Source organism: Phaeoacremonium minimum (genome assembly GCF_000392275.1).
Source record: "Phaeoacremonium minimum UCRPA7 unplaced genomic scaffold PA7_03_scaffold_162, whole genome shotgun sequence".
In the NCBI taxonomy this organism is placed as follows: domain Eukaryota; kingdom Fungi; phylum Ascomycota; class Sordariomycetes; order Togniniales; family Togniniaceae; genus Phaeoacremonium; species Phaeoacremonium minimum.
In genome coordinates this window covers 165,888-186,016 of record NW_006921069.1, presented here as the reverse complement: position 1 = coordinate 186,016, position 20,129 = coordinate 165,888, and the positions used below count along the sequence as shown (strand labels likewise).

The 20,129-nt window shown below is 48.8% G+C and overlaps 3 protein-coding genes across 3 annotated transcripts; 2 read left to right on the top strand and 1 right to left on the bottom strand.

Moving 5' to 3' along the window:
- Window positions 1–6,297: 6,297 nt before the first annotated feature.
- Window positions 6,298–7,387, top strand: UCRPA7_2510 (putative thiazole biosynthetic enzyme protein; the record flags this gene model as incomplete). Its single annotated transcript, XM_007915046.1, has 3 exons — window positions 6,298–6,997; window positions 7,051–7,236; window positions 7,293–7,387. 3 exons carry the CDS (start codon window positions 6,298–6,300, stop codon window positions 7,385–7,387), a joined length of 981 nt encoding a protein of 326 aa, XP_007913237.1.
- Window positions 7,388–8,720: 1,333 nt separating this feature from the next.
- Window positions 8,721–9,835, bottom strand: UCRPA7_2509 (hypothetical protein; the record flags this gene model as incomplete). Its single annotated transcript, XM_007915105.1, has 4 exons — window positions 8,721–8,786; window positions 8,839–9,508; window positions 9,568–9,721; window positions 9,781–9,835. 4 exons carry the CDS (start codon window positions 9,833–9,835, stop codon window positions 8,721–8,723), a joined length of 945 nt encoding a protein of 314 aa, XP_007913296.1.
- Window positions 9,836–17,751: 7,916 nt separating this feature from the next.
- Window positions 17,752–18,726, top strand: UCRPA7_2508 (putative family protein; the record flags this gene model as incomplete). Its single annotated transcript, XM_007915059.1, has 4 exons — window positions 17,752–17,806; window positions 17,894–18,015; window positions 18,088–18,560; window positions 18,621–18,726. 4 exons carry the CDS (start codon window positions 17,752–17,754, stop codon window positions 18,724–18,726), a joined length of 756 nt encoding a protein of 251 aa, XP_007913250.1.
- Between the last annotated feature and the right edge of the window lie 1,403 nt (window positions 18,727–20,129).

The following is a 20,129-nucleotide window of genomic DNA, read 5'->3' as shown; positions in this document are numbered from 1 at the left end:
CATTCAAATGTTTCGCTCCGCATGTCCGGGACGGCTGAGCCATTGCCTCTGATGTCATGTCTCTCATGATACATGTTCTTCTCTGTCACTGTCTCTCAATTGCGGTCGTCCAAGGCGGCACTTCGAAATAGACGGTCGTTCCCCCCTAAATATAGCACTATCCATGTGCTAAAATAGAGTATCCGTCCGTATATATGGTACAGTGCTCCTAAAGTCTCTTGCTTCACTCGTGGATTTTGAACTGGTCATTGTTGTGGTAGATGTCTCAATCGCTTAATCGTTAAATCGTGAATCTGTACCACATCATCCTCGTTAGACAGGCCTTGACTGTCCTTGTCTTACAAGGCAATTTCCCTGACAGGACTTGTATAACACAGATTTTCCCTGGTTAGTAAATACTCTTGCCGCGTGCCGAGATGTCTGTATTTACCTTTTTAGGAAGTCCTCATAATGCCACGAATTCCCATCGATCGGCAGGCCTCCTGATAACTTCGTGTTACACAATGCCTGTCACTCAATTTCCCCATGCTGTCTTGTCTTCCAGGAAGCGAGGGCAAGGTTACACTTGCGCCCACGCCTAATTATCTCGAGTCTCAAGGTAGAGAAGCTAGGTATTGCTAGTCAGGTCATCTTGCTCTCTTCTCATCTGATGAAGTACTCATGTCGGTCTATGCGAATCTCTGTCTCATAAATATATTGAATATGAAGCCAGGAATTAGCGTGGAATTCAGCCTCTATACCACCTTCGGAGATCTTATTTTGAATAGAGCAGATTTCCGCCATGGTCCAGTATGCTTCCTCGTGGCACAACTACCTTCAGCTGTGGCGGACACGATGAATACCACACTTTGATCCACTGCATGTTACTCTTGTCTTTCTCGACGGTGATTACATGCAATCTAATTGTCTGGACGGCTGGTCATGCAACCGGAATTGTATACCTTACGAGTAAGACTTACGGCCAAGCCGCAATATTCTCACCATCCACCAGCTGAGATTCGAAATTGATGAGCTTGCCAAAACGTATTTGTGAAGTCTGAAAGACGTAAACGCCTGCTCGAGTGAGCCTGCCTTATAAAGTGCTGCTTGCACGCACGTTACGTGGACGCATCTCCTTTCTCTGGTTCAGAATCGACAACCGACTTTCCTTAATTATCGGTATAATCAGATTTGTGGAACTCAGTCACTCATTTCTTTGTCTTTTGGAGCTACGATGCGTTCCCATTTCATTGCTGGGCTTGTGATCGCCATTCTGGTGGATTTCACGATAGCAGCCGCGGATCTCCTATTTTGGAATAACATGACCTACAACGAATACAGACGATCAACCACAGTTCTTAATTACACGGGTATGCTAGCATATACATCTTCAATAACTCGAACCGGCTGACCTTTTGAAGCTCATATTGCCACTCCTGAGGAATGGGACAGCATGACCACAGCCGACTTCGCCGAGTACAAAGCAATAATCATGCCAGACCCCAATTGTGGTAGGATAGAGAGGATCAATTTTTTTGACAAGACGAAGGATGTTTGGGGGCCTGCTGTCTTGGGAAATATCATTCTCATTGGCACGGACCCTGATTTTCATTCTTCGAGCCGACCAGGTGCCACGACTTTGATAGACGATGGTGTTCGTTTCGCGGCATCTGGCAATGGTACCGGACTTTATTTTGCTCTGTCCTGCTACTATGATTCAATCAGTTCCTCCACGGTAAACGCATTGTCGTACTTCGGAAGAATTACAGTACGTGGTAGGCTAGCCTGCTACAACAGGGCACATCTTGTAGCCAATTCATCGGCACTGAGAAAGCTTAACGACGCTGCCTTGAGTGACTGGTCCTGCAGTGTCCACGAAGTCTTCACATCTTATCCAACAACTGGTCTATATGGGTTTGAACCTCTGGCCATTGCCGAAGGAGCCACAGGGCCTGGGCAACAGTCATATGGTGACAATACCACGGGCATCCCCTACATCATCGTGAAGGGGGCGACACCCGCCGGTTGTGGAAATGGCATCTATGAGCCCAAGTTTGGCGAAGAATGCGATGATGGCCCACTCAATGGCACGCCGGACAGTGCCTGTTCCACTTCGTGTAAGTGCCTGAACGGAGCTGTTGTACCGGGCACCTGTCACTCACCAGGACCAAATTCGACGTTCACAACGACGTTGTTCACACCTTCAATATCCTCGTCATCAGCGTTCTTCCCGCCTTCAAGCTTTGCTTCGGCTAGCTCAAGGTTTGCCTCCCTGGTTCCTGTTCTAGGTGCAATACTAATAATAACAGCACTGGCCGACCAGCAACCACACCATTTTATCCGAATTCAAGGTATATATCCCACCGAATTAATCTGCATCGCCATCAACGAATTAATACTGATGATTTTCGGGCTTAGTTCCCTCACGACAGGCATTTCATCTCCGGCTTCTACAATTTCTAGGTATTGCTACCCATGTTAACCGATACTTGAGAGCTAACACAGATGTCGTAGCACCATATCATCTATCATTAGCAATACTTCATCAGCAATTCCGACTTCAAGCTCACCACCATTCACAAATTCAAGGTAATGAGGGATGGATACCTTCAGCAGACATTGAAGCTAACTTGTTTCGAGTGTCACGCCTTTTGTGTCGGCCACGACACCTTCTTCGTCACTTAGTATCACTTCAGGTTCTAGTTCGGCAGCACCATTTCCTTCAACATCATCCTTGACGGGCAATTTCTCCAGTATCATCTCTAGAACTGGTTATTCATCGTCAGGTGGTATTTCAACGGGATTACCGATATCTGAGTCTGATACATCGACATCACTTACTTTCACGGGTGCCAGTAGTGTCACTTCCACTCTTGTTACAAGTTTGGAAACAACTGGAACCACAACCATCGTGCGAACTTTGACATCCTCGATAACACTACCAAATAATCCTTCAGCAAGCTTGTCGACTTCTATCTCGGCAACAATTTCCTTACCGACACTGAGTTCTGTAGTGACAACTTTACCGACTAGTACCACTTCTTCCTCTTTCTCAAGTTCTGTCTCTTCACTTTTCAGCAGCCTGACATCTGGTTTACCGAGTGGTGAATTGTCGACAATTATCGGTACTACTGAAACAACAATCATAAGTAATCTGCCGACTGGGGGTAGCTTGAGCTCTGCTTTCGAGAGTACCGTTTCGGGATCCGTATCTCTATCGATCCAAACCTCAACACCGTGCCCTGGAACTACGAAAACTGTTACTGTGCCTGGTTCACCTTCTTCGCTTGAAAGCCTAGGAAGCACTGGTGTAACCGTCACGGCTTCCGTTTCTCTTTCGGTCTCACTGCCCGCCAGCTTATCTTCGGTTTCAGGGTCACCAATACATTCCAGCTACCACGGGTACCCGAGCAGCATCACGACTACGTCTGGTTCAAAGTCAATTGCAACCTCAAGTTCTTCAAATACTGGATATCAGTCAGTATCATCTAAATCTAGTCCGTCGTCTGGCCCGCCATCGGGCACTATCACAAAATCGCTTTCACAGAGTCATTCGGCGCAAACATCCTCTATTCCTTCGGTCAGCTTTGAAAGCACAATAAAGACAACTCTCGAAACTACAGTAACAACAACAGAATGTCCAGAATCCTCGGGGCCTGAATCTACCCCTATATCCGTGACATCGTCTATGCCTAGAGACACCTCAATTGTGCTGATCCCAGAGTCCAGCTCTGGCTTGAGTACCCGGGTGTCTTCAACATCTAATAGTCTCTCGGAAATTTCAAATTCCAATTCCATTCCTAATGTCACGCCGACTTCATTGCCTCTCCCAGGATCTAGTCTAACGTCGCCAATTTCGCATTCTGTCCCAAGCTCTCTGACCGAGGGCGTTTCCAGTACTGGTTCACCGTCGGGTTCCCAGCCAGCGACATTCACAATGTCAACGACAAGTCCATCCCCAACAGAGGACTGCAGCGTGATAGGAGTACAAATTATCATTATCATCAACATAACTGAAGTTTGCCCAGAGGATAGCACGAGTGAGTCGCATGACTGTGTCCGAATATTGCATGTCTAACGTCGTGTCCAGCTACCGAGGTTGTCACCGAGGTGATCGAGACGTTGACACGGTCTGTATGTCATACATCAATGTCCGGACTCGTCACAGGACCTAGCTGGTCAGCTACAACCACCATGGTAAGTGCCAATTCGAGGCTTCAACCCATTCTCACTGACACTCGCTAGACTTCATACATGAGTTCACGAACTTCTACAACAAGTCCTGTCGCTTTACCATGTATCACTTGCGTAGCTTCCATACCCACACTTTTGACAATCTCCGGCGAGAATCCTGGCGGTCCCTGTATCGGTTGTGACTCCTCTGTCATTAGTACTCGAGCTGGAAGTATCACAACTACTGGTACTAAGACTGTTACAAAACACGGGGCTAGTGCTCTTTCAACGATCACACAAACAAAGTTGGAATCTACGCCTGCAAGTTCGTCACAAGGAATCAGCACAGGAACAGTACCAGGAGCGAGGGCGTCCGAACAACCTTCCACTGGTGCTGGGTCTTTCACACCTGAGCCATCAAGTGCTATTGTTCCCCCTGGGCAGCCTGGAAATACAATACAACCATACTCCTCGAATGATTCTGGTAATGGGGTTAGTACCCCTGGAGTTAGTGCTTCCTCGACAATACCTCCACCTACGTCGCCAGTAACAGAGTTGTCTACATCTCTTGTAACATCTTCAACCAGCTCACCATCTAAGCCACAACCAACGACGGCAACGTCGTCAATCTATCACACAGCAGGCGCGGTGCATACTTTGGGTAGCCACCCGCTACTTGGAAGCATCTGGGGCTTGTTATATGCTTTGCTTGTGTTGTAATAAGTAGTGATCTGACATTATCACGTCAATTATGGACCGTGGTTTCAATTTGGTACTCCTCTTCGACTTACATAGTAATATAAATAAATCTGGCACACTTCGTGTTATTTAGAGGGCAGGGGCCAGAGCGGCATGTGTTTGATGATTTAGTTGGGAAAATGCCTTAGGCTGCAGAGCCAGACTAAGTATCTTTCGTATACCAAGTTGAAGTGGGAAGTAACATAGACATGGGATAGACGCGATAAACCCGTCATGCTGCATTTTCGAATATCATCGACAATCACGAGATGAGTGCCAAGCTCAGCCAAGACCAAAATTTTGAATGGCCTGGGACAGACACAGCTTGGCAGGAAACGGTCCATGTAGAGACAGATTATCACAAATTGAACATATATCTGAGCTCCCGAAATCATGATGGAAGACATTTCAGCTTTCCAACTCATGGCACATTTTGACTACAGTTTCCTATCACCAAACCTAGATTTCGTGTAAACATTCCCCCTAAAATGTAGATCGGCACAACGGTCAAATCTCATACCTTCTCGAGATTCAAAACTTAGATAGGCATTTCACGGCTACCCTCGGTAGACTCGACTCCATTGACAACTGCACGAAGTGGGATGCTTCTCCGTTTGCACTATCAAGCTATCCGATTACCGGCGCCTGCGGGGTAAGTCGCTCATCCTAAGCAAAACTAAAGTCAGCAATTTGCAGAATCCTACCCAACAAAGGGACGGTGCTGAATGGTGCAATCGCCTATCTGTGCAAGGTTGTCTTGTCAAGACGCTCCAAGGTGACCTGAGAGTCAATGCTCCACCAAGTCGGACCGCCCCCGGACCATCCAAAGTTTGGAGTGCTGTCATACGATCGTCAGAAATGTGGATATGCCACGATGTGATACGTGGAGGATATTGAAGCGATGGTTGATGAATGATCGTAGTGCCTCTGTGACATAGGCTAAGTTATCTATAAAGTGTCCCCTCACCCCCCCTTTCCCGAACTAGCAACTCCTCTTTCCTCAAGCTTCCAACATCAGTCGACAACAAATCAGCTCTACTTTACCCTTTCACGGTCGTGAGACTCTTCGTAACAAGTACTCTCTGAGGCTCCGCTTCTAACATTGTAGTGCTAACATGTAGTCCAGCAAACAACCTGCTTGGTACTGCTTCCCAAATCGAAGGCGCAATGGAACTTTTCAATGGTTTTGCTATCCATAATGATCAATCATTATCAGGTAAATATCTGAAACGTGAGCCGGTGCCCGTCTTCCTGTACAATGCCACTGGGTTATACCCAACAACACTGTGCAGGCAGATGAGCTGAGATTATACGGCCTAACTTGATCTGGATAATACCAGCGAAAGGAATCGCGTTTTCCACCCCAAGTGGCATGACACAGAGAAATCTAATTATCACAGATATACAATGGCCCCTTCAGCCACTTCCGTCGAGCCCTCCAGCGCTCAGGTCGCCGTCCTAACTGCCAAGAAGGCCAATGGCGCTGAGACCAAGGCCAATGGCCAGACCAAGACTATCGAGAGCATGATGGGGAAGTGGGATACCTTCACGTTCAACCCTATCCGGGAGAGTCAGGTTTCGCGTGCTATGACCCGTCGCTACTTCTCGGATCTTGACACTTATGCCGAGTCTGACATTGTCATCATTGGAGCCGGATCTTGCGGTCTCAGTGCCGCGTACACTCTCGGAAAGGCTCGTCCGGACTTGAAGATTGCTATCATTGAAGCTGGCGTTTCTCCTGGTGGAGGCGCCTGGCTTGGTGGGCAACTCTTCTCTGCCATGGTCATGCGTAAGCCTGCTGAGGTATTCCTTGACGACATTGGCGTCCCATACGAGGACGAGGGCAACTTTGTTGTCGTCAAGCATGCCGCACTGTTCACGTCCACGGTGTTGTCAAAGGTGCTGCAATTCCCCAATATTAAGCTCTTCAATGCCACAGCTGTTGAGGATCTGATCACCCGCCCCAGCGCTGGCGAGGAGGACGGCGTCCGCATCGCTGGTGTCGTGACCAACTGGACACTGGTCTCGATGCATCACGATGACCAGTCTTGCATGGATCCCAACACCATCAACGCCCCGCTTGTCATCTCTACTACCGGACACGATGGTGAGCAATTCAATGGGAGGCTAGATGAACACTCACTGACACGAGTTGTGTAGGCCCATTTGGCGCTTTCTCCGTCAAGCGCCTCGTTAGCATGAAGCAGCTTGAACAGTTGGGCGGCATGCGTGGACTTGACATGGCATCGGCTGAGGATGCCATCGTCAAGGGCACCCGCGAGATCGTTCCTGGACTGATCGTCGGTGGCATGGAACTCTCCGAAGTGGATGGAGCCAACCGCATGGGTAAGTAGAGACTTTATCTCATTATAGGATAGTGACGTTTCCTGACATCTTGGCAGGCCCGACCTTTGGTGCAATGGCTTTGAGCGGTGTCAAGGCCGCTGAGGAGGCTCTCAAGGTCTTTGACTTGAGGAAGGCCGAGAATGAGCATTAAGATGTTCGTGAGACTCTGTTCTTGAAAGAATTTGGCGGAGATCTTTAAGTCATTCCTTTCACTCCAAGCACACAAATCTAAAGATTGTAAAGACGCTCATTTAGCCGATGGCCGTGGCTTGTCCACTTACCCCCTTAACTGGGCAAACATACAAACATTGCTTTCCATAATGAACCTTGGATGTGTACTTGTGCTTGATCGATCATTCTATCTGTGATTTTGGAATAGAATCGCTGGAAATGAAATGAAAGTCCACTGCATCGTAGGTCGTGAATGTCGTTTTACTGTCACTATGAGGAAGGGGGATTGTGGACTATTAAATTGTTAGTGTTAGCGTAAAGTCCTAGTAACAATCTAGTGGGTTTGCGCTACCTCATTTCTCCCCAACAATAAGTCTCACCAACACCTTCAGATTTTAAAATGGCGGACCATATAACTGCCGAACAAGAACAGACAACCCTTCTAAGACACGTACAGAACGTGTGGGATGGCATAAGGGCTAACTCTGCCATCTATCGAATTCTTTTGAGCGACATCCGCCTCGTCTCTGCCACTCAAGGTCGAGTGATTGCACAATTAGACATTGCACCTGTTCATATCAACTCTAAAGGGATTTTCCATGGCTCTGTGTCAGCAACAATCGTAGATTGGGCAGGTGGTATGGCAATTGCTGCCACTGGTCTAGAAAAGACAGGTGTTTCCACGGATATCCATGTTTCGTATGTGTCCGCCGCTCGGGAAGGAGAGATTCTCGAGATCGAGGCGTGGACTACGAAGGTGGGCAGGACACTTGCATACACCCAGGTTGAAATCAGGAAGACTGGCAAGGAAAATGGCGAAAATGGACCTGTAGTCTGCACAGGAAGTCACGTAAGTAGTATTTCAGACACGTTGAGTGTTGCCTTCAGTGTTTATCTTTCGACTCTGCTGGACAGAGTGTCTACCTCGGAAAGCGTGGATTTACTCTCGAGTTAAGCTCGAGCAAAAGCTTGCCCACACTCTGATCGTCTCACTGAAACCATTGCTGACTCTAATCGTTTTAGACAAAGTACCTTCCATTCAGATGATTTTCACAAGTTGTCCGGCTAAGGCATCTAGGGTATTTCCAAAGTGATGACTGCATAATGGCCATTCGTATGAAATCAGTATCTGAGGATGTATGTAAGTGATGAAGCTCGTGTTGGTTAAACATCTCTTGGTGGAACAACGCAGCTAATAGATGCGCAGAGACAATAGAATAATACACAAAGGTGCTCCCCTAGAAACATTCTCACCATCTACACTTTCTGGAATCTGCCTTTTCTTCACAATTCAGATACTCGGCTTGCGAATCTCACAGCTGATCGACCAACTTCTCGGCGGCGTCAGTGATGTTGACACCCCATCTCTCAGCAGTTGTCTTATCGAATAGTTAGCGTCGAGCCCTTGTGATTTGCTGCAGTAGAACTCACCTGGATGTATAGAACTCCGTCCTCGACCACGACCTCACAATAAGAGGCATACTTGAATTTGTCGACTATTCGGAAGGCGATCGCTTGTTTCTCGACCGCTTCATTGAAGCCCTCTTGCAGGAGTTCATCACTTCCGAACTTCTGCCAGTCCAGCTGGGTGGCAAGTCCATCAAAGTATGAGAAGGTCCAGCTCCCGATGTTAGTCTGCCAGTCAGATCGCAAAGATGTGCCGCTCTTCTTGCTCTCTGCCGTCAGCTTGGCATAGGTGTCTTGGAAGTTTGGCACAAGCTTGATCTCTGGCCTTGACAGTATGGTACCGATCTTCTTCTGCACATCCCCAATCTTGCTCTCGTAGTCGTTCTTGATACTAGAACGGGCCTCATAGCTGAAGGTCTCTTCGCTGCCTTCTGGCGCAGGCGCTTCGTTCAATGCCTTGTGAAGGTACTCCTTCTGGACTGCATCGCTGATGTTGACTGCCAGTCTGGTCTCGCCGAACAGAATGCGGAGCTTGCCATCTTTCACGTCACAGCCGCAGTAGCTGAACTTCTGCTCCTCATCCAGGTCCATGGTAAGGATATGGGCAGAGCAGAACTTGTTGAGCTCTTCGAGGCCGTCTGCGCCGTAGTTGTCCTTGAATGACTTCAGCTGGTAGATGGCGCTGTCAACATACCTAAACTTGAGAGTAAGTTGACAGTTCACACGCAGAGCTGAATAGTTGCCTCAACGTACTCGACAAGACAGCTGCCCAGAGACTCTTTAGCGTAGCCCTCGACGGCATACGGATAGACCGCCTTAGGATCAATGTCGACGGTCCATGACACGCCCAGGACGTCTGATAATTGCTTCTCAAGATCAGGTAGCTTTGTCTCCCAAGTATCCCGGACTTGTATAGTGATCAGCCTACATTCCATTCAAATGTGCCGGACAGAAGACGAGACTCACTGTTCTTTCGCAGAGCTAGGGGAAGCTTGTCGGCAGGGGGAAGTCTGGTAGGCATGCTGAAAGAGTTGCGGCTATAACCGGCGTAAGAATCGAGAATCTTCAGAGGTTGGTGATGTTAATCATCTTGCTTGGAGCTCGGCGAGGCATCTCGAGTCTTTATAGCTACGCGGAAACCTTCCGATCAAGGCCTGACGACATCGTCGAGGCCGTGTCTTCCGTTTCCGTCTCCCTAGATCACTTGGCGATAACCCCACACAGAGAGGCGGCGCATTCTCACTAAAGACGCAGGGTGTTGTGCTAGCGATACAGTAGGCCACCCAAGCCCCTCCAGCTGAACCTTCTTGGACTTCCGTAGCCCAGCCCCAGGCCCTTTGTGGAAATTGTCTTGTCAAGCGGGTAGGGGCTTTAGCGCCATCACTGCCTGCATCACAGGCGCCAAAAAGCGCCATTTCGTCAACTGTCGAGGTATCCATACGCTAAAACACAGACCTTTACCACTTCAGGCGTCGTTTCGCGACTGTGTCAGTTGCTGCCAAGACTTAGTCTCAACGTGTTGGCAGAAACCACGCGGAAATGGGTGGACTCAGTGCCGCCGCGATGCCTGACTGGAATCTGCCTTGTGGCTTGGAAGTCTCAGGGGCCGCGGCTGGCAGAAGGGATGGAGGCAGCCTTGGCGAATGAATGTCCGTAGGCACAAGAACTTGATATTAAGTATGGGGTCGGGATGGAGCAACTCATTCTACATGAATCATATGCTACATTCAAACGAGGATTGAGGTGTGCAGGATGACTGCGCTGTAAGTCCACCTCTTCTTTGGTTTGTCCGACTTACTGACGTTGAGAGAGACCACTCAAGGTCAAGATTGGCATCCGAGACCATTGGTCTACTGATTCATGCCCTTTGCAACAAACAGTGAAGACGCTCAAAGAGCTACTCGGTCTCGATGTTGTGATTGAACCAGAGTGGCAGCTCCTTCTGGCCGAGTTAGACAGCACTTTTCCCGACAAGGGCACTTTCGTCCCCACCATCTCCAGTCATGTGGAGACATGGTGTAAGAGCCTGATTGAGCTGCTCGAGAATGAAGCCAATACGGAGTGGACGGAGACGCTCTTGGAGAAGCTCAAGGCCTCATATTCCAGGTTGCGGCTCTTTGTTGATGTATGATCCAATACGAAATCAGGCCGGAGTTGCGACGAAGAGGCTAAGAAACTTCGCTAGGTTTCAAAGACACAACAAGCTTCAACCTCGTGGTCAGAAGCCCGCGGTGCATTCGTGCTTGAAATTCCCAAGGACTCTAGCGTACAACCCGCACAGCTCTATCCAGTCTTCGGCGGTGATCTTCTAGATGCTTTCGAGGAGAAGAAGCCTCAATCACTACCCTCACACTCCGGCCCTCCAGCAACCACAGGTGACGATTGGGCTGATGTAGAAGTGGATGAGTCAAGCGGCAGACCTAGTGTCATTGACAAATCCGCTGGGCAGCTTCATACTGTCGACTTTCTGCCCAGTGCTACGTTGGTGCCACGTCCGGATGATCTGCTCCTGAGACCGCCTTACCACATGATCATATATGGACACGGGCGAACCCATTTAGAGATTCAGTGTAGCCATAGCCCAACTCTGCAGTTTTTGGCCGATTATTTCAAGAGGTGGTCCCGAGTAAACCACCAGGACACCCGAAGTGTAAGTTGATGCAGCCCCATATACAACACTCGAAGGTTAGGTCGATCCTGACTAACTGGCCACAACAGCCACCTGCTGTTGAGGTAAAATTGCAGCAGTCGTCTTTTGGACTGGGACTTATGCATGATCGACTCGTTCTGTCGGCTGAGAGCAGATATGCGCAATTTGAAGTGTCTCCCACTATCGTCCTAGCTCTTGTCGAAGGTATCCTGGGCTATGAGCGGATCTATTCAGATGGTGGCCAGTGGACATATCGGAGAGATACTGCGTTCAAGAACCTGTAGTGCCTGCTCTTGTAATCTTGAAACTTGTTAAAGTGGCTATTGAGAAAACGCGTTGAGTTGTACACTCGGAACTTCATCAATTCGTTCGGTGTATGATGGCTATTCTTAACACTAAAGTATGACTCCGATGACTTTCTGCCATGTTTCCATTGCCTTGAAAATTCCAGAACAAAACCAGCAAAAAGAGAGAGATATGAAAGGTAGCGCTGCAGTGTTCACCTCCTTGCTCTCAATGATTGGTGTAGAGTAACTCCAAATTTTTCTCCCATGCAGGGGAAGATTCGTTAACCTTTGTTGTAACCAGAGATTGCTCCGCAACCTTAGACAGAATTCCTCTACGGAGGGTCTCGCAAATGTTGGGATCGTAGAGCTTGCCCTTCCACGGATGGCCATGCCACGTTAGAGAAAGGCCGCTCAAAATGACTGAAAGGGTGAGTTGGTCATCGCTCGCGTATGTGTCGCAGGTTTTAAAGACTAGAGCGTCGTTGTTTGACTTTTCTGTCCGAATGATACCAAGCGCTGGGTCGAGATTTGAAGCATTTCGTTTGACCCAGTCATTCACCAACTCTCAAAGTATCGCTCGGATTGCGACGATCGGACTCTGGTTTGCAATAGATTATTGCCATAGTTGTTTGTGATCATAAAGCCGAGTGTGACATCCTAACTCGTTGTCAATGACGTGAACCTTGCAGTGCAAAAGTATGACTCGGTTGCGAGGACCCGGTTCCTCCGGGAGCCCCTTGACTTTCAAGGGAATCAGGTAAGTTTGAGGATAATTCCGAATACTGCTGAAATCCGAAGACGATTCTTTGGTGAAGGCTACTTGTCCAATGCTGTGCATTATTCCACGCGAAGCTTGAACACCGCCAGGGGGAGAAACGGGCGCGAGAATTCTCCAAACTTTCAATACGCATTGCTTCTCGATTCCAGCAACCCCGTTGTAGATTGATTTTCGTTCCTCTGAAGTAGACCATGGATGCAGTATTGATAGGTGGACCAGCGACAGTGGTGGCGCTATGTCTTTCAAGTTGCCAGTACTTAAGCCGAAGAATATAATGTTCATGTCAACTTCCCACAATCTACCTGACAAGCTCAATATATCAGGTCGGGCAAGAAGAAGCAAAGAATCATCTTTGTGGTCATGATAGTACGTCTGAATCAAACCCCAGATCGTGTTCTTCCACGGCGCAGTTATACCCTGGACTTGGAATGGGATTTGGAAGGAGATGGAAATGAGGATCAGACGGGTGGTTGAAAATTGTTTATTATGTAGATATGTAGATATAGCTGTGGTATCCTCAAGTGCTTACCTCTGTATCCCGAATAAAATCGTCGTGCGGAGGACAAAAAGGTTCGTGGCCGGCTTAAATGGGTGCCGGGCAGGCACGATCTGTCCATCGGGGGCCAAAAACAGCGTAAGTCCCTATGAGATAGTAGACGGAAAACGGGGGAGGGGACGGAATGGGTTTAATAAGAACTGACCACGGAAAGCTAGGATGGGTATTTGAAACGGCGGGCCCTTCACGAGGCTGTTTCCTTCACGTCTTCGCTGATTGTCTCGCGCAGGACGAGGATGAAAATAAACTTGGTTGAGTTTGGATGACGTAGATGGAACGCGTGCCCGTTGATAAGAGGAAATGTGAGTTCGGCTTGGAATTTGAGGCACACACCTGCCTCTAGGTATGGTAGAACTTACTTTCGAGGCAATCATCCCCCAAGGACATAACACGCGGTGGCAGGACGAGACCGCGCTCCTTAGTCGAGCGCTGGTAGTGTAGCGAGTGATGCTATTGATAGGGATATGACGGTGTCTCTTTCTCGGAAATGAGAAAATTTAGTGCGTGAAAAGGAGATGTGGCAGGGCAACGGAGCGGGTGAGGCTCTCCGGAAAACGAGATGAGGTAGGGAAGGCATCAGAGAGCTAGATAATCCCGTGATAACCACGAAGAAAGGCAGCCCAAGCATATGGCAGGAGAAGATAAGCTAGGAGGAAGGTGAGGCTGGGAGGAGGCAGGGTAGGGAGAGGTGAAGGTAAGGTGCTGTGCGGTCAAGCTCGATTATCTATCGTCGAGGTTATCAATATTAGGTTGTAGGCAGAGACGGAGAGGTTTGGGGGGAAGGGACTCGTATCAAATTATCACGACCGCATCGATAAACAGCTGTGGTTACTGTCTAGATGACCGACAATGACCTTCACCATCGCCATGTACGACCATGGCTTCACTCAGTGAATTGCGAAGCATAATAAAGAATCCGGCAGGACTCTCATTGAACATGAACAACCCGTCAATGACCATTTCTACCCTCCATGCGATTTTCCTCGCCATGTAAGTATGTAGGTACAGAGTTTAGGTGAGTGATGAGGCTCTTATGTGCCAGCTGGCTAACGAGTGGTGGACAGCTGTTACCGACCCACTTTTAAGCGCCCCACTATCAAAGACTTACAGATCGGCACCCACACACCGCTTTGACAATTTTTTATCATTCCAAACAGTCAAATTTTTTCTCAACAACCTGCGGAAGCCGGATCTCGCCTTGATGGCGCAATGGTAACGCGCGACACTAGTAATGTCGAGATTCACGGTTCGATTCCGTGTCAAGGCAGTTTTTTTGATGAAAATTTGACTATCTTCTCATCTGGGTCAAACAGAGCACAAATAATGTTAGCAAGCTGCCTATTTTTTTCTCTAAGTATCTCTAGAGCCAACCAGTGAGAAAGACTGCTAGCTTCTTAAGCTACAACATCCTATCATCCAGCTTAAAAATTCAATGAAATTCCGAACATACTATTCCCTTTGTCTTCTTCACAGCCACCTGATAGTAAGTTAATAGGTACAGAAGCAAATACTCTAGATTGACAAGCTTTAGCTGTATTTAGACACATGGTAGAGACAAATCGAAAGTCATAATCCCTCTCATCAACGAGTTACTCGAACAGTATTCGAAGAATTATCGTCACCAGTGTCAAGCAATTCTCTGTCGCCTTCTTGGTCCCTCGCTTCTTCTTGTTTGTCAAGACTGCCTTCGAGCTCGGGAATCTGTCGTCACTGGGTTTCTCGAACGATGTTCGAAGAACTTTCTTTGAGCGGTAATCACTAACATCTTGGCTTCGCCTTAGGGGATATCAAGATGCCTTCTTACGGACGGTAAACAGTAAGCGGTAAGCAAGACAACCCACAAACAAAGTCTCCTTTCATTTCATCGGATGCCTAAAATTCAACAATTTTATAACGACACAATTATACCTTGCCTTATAACTCCTAACTCATAACCCCCGACTGACTCCGATGATAAAATGTACATGCCATATGTTTACCCTCAATAACGCGGTCTAAGTCGCTTGTCTACAGCGTTGCGTTCCTCACTACACCGTCGAAATCCCTTCTTAGCATGGGTGGTGTTTCCGCTGGCTTCTTCCCGTTACGGTACTTCCACAACCGGCTGAGCTCCTTGACCTTGACCGAAGCCGGCCGTCCATCCGGTCGCGTCCGTCTGTGAATAGGCGTACCTGTATCGGGGTTGTGAATTTCCACCTCTGTTGCTCTCGCACGCTCCTCGTCAGTCATGTCCTCCCTAGAACCTAGCCAGCTGCTCTCAAATGCTTCACGAACATCATGACCTCCATCGCCGTCTGTTCCAAAGACGATTTCGCTCTCCATAAACTCATTCCCGGTCTCAGCACACCCGGCAAAGTTACCGTTCTCCCCGCGTGCAAGTGGAAACATGCCATCCAGATAGTGCTGGCAGAACTGATGACCGCCTCGCTCCGAGGTCCTAGAGAAGACTCTCCCGATGAATCGTGGCATGGTGTGAGTAGCAGTTGCTGATGTCGCGAAATGCAAGACGCCCCACAATGCGACAAAGTCAGTCGTGTGGGCGTAGTGTTCCACATGTCCAATCGCTCGTCCGCTTACCGCTGCTGGTTGATGGCTGCGAGTTTCCGCCGTGACAGGCGAATTAACGATGTGATGACCCTCAGTCACAATGTTCCCTGGTGAAGGACGTTCCTGAGATGGACGAGTTTGCTGGCTAGATCGACGACGGACAATATGTCCATTGGTATCGCCATTTGTATTGGGTGTAGGTACGTGTCCATTAGACCTAGTACCAGCACTAGCAGAGTCCACGCCGGCAAGGAGCGGGTGCCGTATTGCTGCCTTCTGAGAGTCATAATGACGATGAGGGTTGTTAAAATGATTTGCGGCTGACCCAAATGTATACGTTTCGAGTTTGTTCAGTAAGTTCTGCGGCAGCTCCTGCAATAACCAGTCAAGTACCAAGCCGCCCTCGATGCCGCCCTGTGAGTGGAGAATGAAGATGACCTTCGAGTATTGTGGATTATAAAGCTTCTCTTTGAGAATGCTATAGCAGATACGCACGTCTGAAGTGGCGTAGCAGAAGTTTCGCTGGATTAGACATTCCACAACATCAAATATGATACCGGATCTAGTCCAGGTAAGTCGTGAGCTTTCAGATGAAAAGCAACTAGGAAGACTCACGTTCGGTTATGAACACCCAAAATGGGCCTATTGAATGTAAGGGCTAGCCTATTGAGGTTGTTCTTGAGCCAGTGCTCGCTGTCATCGTCAGCGCCGGAGTTTCTTTCATTGAATTTGAGCCTAGCTCACCCAACTGCGACACCGTTCAGGAAGATCCACTGCTCATGACTGTGCTCTGGCAAAGCCTCTGCATACTCAGGGTCAGAGTGGAATATGAATCCCTTGCCGTTCAGCAGTAAACAGAGGGAATGATTGACTAGAAAGAATAAAGCAACAGCTCCCGCGACCATCCAGATGGGAAACAGGATAGCAAAGGGCAAGCATAATGTGAACCCAAGCTGTAATATACAAAGAATGGCGTGTATCAAGATGCAGAACAGGTTTTGCCATGTGAAGGCCAGCTCGTCCAGATCGCCAGAGTTGGTGGGCCTTGATGGAAGTAGAATGTAGGGCAGGGCCCAAGCGAAGTGAAAGAAGTAATAGACATCCCAGGTAAGCAATTTCCACGGAAAGTCAGTGTAGCTGTAACTGATGACAGTCTGGCCACCGATCTGTGATCCAAAGAACTGCGTGTTGCCCATTGTTGGTGACGTTGACTCGGCCGAGCCTGATTTGCGTCTGCGCTGGAAGAAAGAAAAAAGCCAAGACATAGTTCCGATGGCTGCAACCATGGCGGTGAGGAGTACCAAGAAATCAAGAGCGACACAAGGAATCAGCGACACCATCGCCAGAGGACGTGGCAAGATGAGGCATCCAGAGAGGCAAGGAAAGGACTGTTTACCTATCTTATATGCCTGCAGGTGTAGCCAAGCGATTTACTGACAGCTCAACCAAGACACGATCATCCATCATGTGGCTATTAGGCTGCGCTATTGGAGTGCACACCTCCACAACAACGTAACACACGCTGGAACCCCCCATGCCGACTCTGCAAGGCTGAGCGACGGCTGTCCTTCTTGGCGCGCTTCCTTCCGCTGCCGTACCGCCAGATCAGTGGGCCTGCCGCTCTGCGTGCTGACGGCGATCGGGCGAAGATATTTTGGGGTGCTTGTTACGTTCAATTGGGAGACACCGGTGCCATGTCCTCGGTGAGTCTGCAACCAAGAGCAGGTCGAGACTCGGATGCGCAACCCATCAAGTGCCATCGGACGAATCAGTCCAGCAGCGAGGGAGTTGAGGACTTCTCACATTGGATGTCCCGTGAGCGGATGGCTTCTCACGGCGGCATAGGGCTGAAGCTGAAATCGTCGGCATTTGAGGGCCGCTGGAAACGACGCCAGTTTTAGTGTGCAATCTAGGGTTCACCGAGTTCTTAGAACACCGAACCTCATTGGCCACGGTCCGACCACGACTTCAGATAACGACGGCCTGATCCTTTCAACCATCGCCGACATTGACTTGTCATCTGTTCCTGACTCCTTTGCAGGAGAATAAACATAAACGTTACTCGGGAAATTCATAGAAAACCCAACTCAAGCCAAATACGAGTCACAGCACCGCGAAGATGGCGGCTCCAAAAGTCATAATCATGATGTCTGACTACGGCCATGACCCAACAGGTAAGCTGACAGGGACAAAACCTGGGGAACCCCTCACGTCTGGAGGAGGTTGCGTCGGCTCGTCGGCTGACAGCCCATGTTACACAGAGACGGCTGGACCATACACTGCCTTCAAGGCCGCCGGCTTTGAGGTTTCATTTGTCACGGAGAATGGCAAGGCGCCTGAATGTGACAAGAGAATGCTGCAAGGAGTGACACAGAAATTACTCGTATAATCTACTCTCCTCATCATGAGAAGCGCGCGTCTTCTAGCATGTGATAATGCTAATGCGCTGAGACAGGGCGCCACGAAGGGGGTCATCGACTTGTATAACAAGATGGCTCAGTCAGACGAACACCAGCATCCTCTCTCATGGTCGGCACCGGATTTCTCCTTGGATCCCTATGATCTTGTCTTTCTGCCTGGAGGTCACGAGAAGTCGGTCCGTCAGGTAATCGACTCGGACATAGTCCATAGATTATTGGTCGACTACTTTCCCAAGACCCTCAAACCAGGAAAGAAGGCACTTGCTGCCGTCTGCCACGGGGTGATGGTCTTATCCGAGAGCAAAGATGCCAATGGCAAAAGCGTGATTCACCAAGCCACTACCACGACCCTCCCAGCCCGCTTTGAACAGGTCGCATTCTGGGGCACACGAGCCTTCCTCGGTGACTATTATAAGACCTATGGTGCAAGAACTGACAATGTAGAGACGTGTGTACGCAAGGCTCTAGCAGACACAAAGCAATTCAAGAACAGCCTCGTTCCCACACCGTGAGTGACATCTTTCAACCATGCACTAAATTGCTTGATCTTTCTAATGCGAAGCGAAAGATTTGTTGTCGAAGACGGGAAGTACAACTATATAAGCGCCAGGTTTCCGGGCGATGTTGACCTGTTCTCGGAGAAGATTGTAGAACTCGTTAAGAGCTTACAGTGATTTCACGTTTCGTTTTGTTCATTAATGCCATTCATCAGTCTTACGAGATAAAATACCATCTCGATATGCATTTTCGTGTCTTTCTCAAGCAGAAGACTGCTTCAGAATCTCGGCGACAGCCTTATCCACGCCGCCAACCACAATTGTAGGTTGTATCTCCCCAATTACCTCTCCAAGGCGGTCCACCCAGCCTGTGCCAGCTCTGTCAATCCAAGCAGATTGCAAACCTGCCGCTCTGGCACCAACCACATCGAACGGATTTGCACTCACAACCCAAACATTACCGGCACTGCCGGCGCTACCTACTTTGTTTACCAGGTCTCCGTACACACTCATGGCTGGTTTGAACGCCCCGACTTCTTCGACCGTGATGAGACCTTTGAAAAGGCTTCTATGCGGACTCAAATCGGGACTGGTTTCGATGCTCGCCGAAACCATTTTGTCGGTCCCGTTAGAGAACACATAACAATCAACGGCTGCATTGTTCTCTAATGACTTTAAAGCACCAGACACCTCGGGGAAGACATGTAGCGAGTCATATGACTTCATAAGCTCATCCACGTCGTCCTGCGCTAGAGACAGGCCCAGCTCACCAACAGCATGCTTCAGGGCACCTCGCGTGATCTCGCTGAAAGTGCGGTAGAGGCCTTCATGATATCAGAATGAGAACTTAGGAGAAGCAGCTTCAAATTTCCTCAAGCTCGGGGTGGCCTACCCATGCTGGTTATCCGCCATGTATACTCTAGCTGGTAGCGACGCCATAGGGCGGCAACTGATTTGGACTTGTCTTCTCCAAAGAAGCGAGCGAGTTCCTTTGCAATGGATTCGGTGGAAAGCAATGTGCCGTAAAGATCGAAGGCAATGATGGTCTTCTGTGATGCCATTTCTGCCTATTTGTTTTTGTTCCGTAAGGAAGATGAGTCTTCTGGTATATCTATGGGGTTCTATTCAGCTCGCCGTGCTTGTCAAGGAAAAATGCACAGCCTTCAGATGATGCGCGGGGCCTCTCGATGCGCAGATGCGGGGGAGGTTTATAGGGGTCTCTAGCCGTAAGACATGCCGTCACTGCCGCAGCTTTGCCGTGCGTCATACCGGGAATAGCCTTTGAGAAGTCAATATCGGGCACATTTTATCATCTTACTCTAAGGGGGTATAAGTAATGACATATTGGACCCTTGACTGGAGTTTGAGGCTCTTCAAGCCCAAGGTTATATAATTAAGAGACTATAGCCTCTTTGACACAGCTTCATACCATGCTTTGGGAACTTCTCATCCGCCAATTCTAATGCTACAACCTCAAACCGATAATAGCGAGAACTTTGAGCAGCTCCGAGATGCTCTTTCAACAGCCTTGATCGAAAGAGTTTCACGGTCTCCATCGAAGCCTAAGAAACGCACAAAAT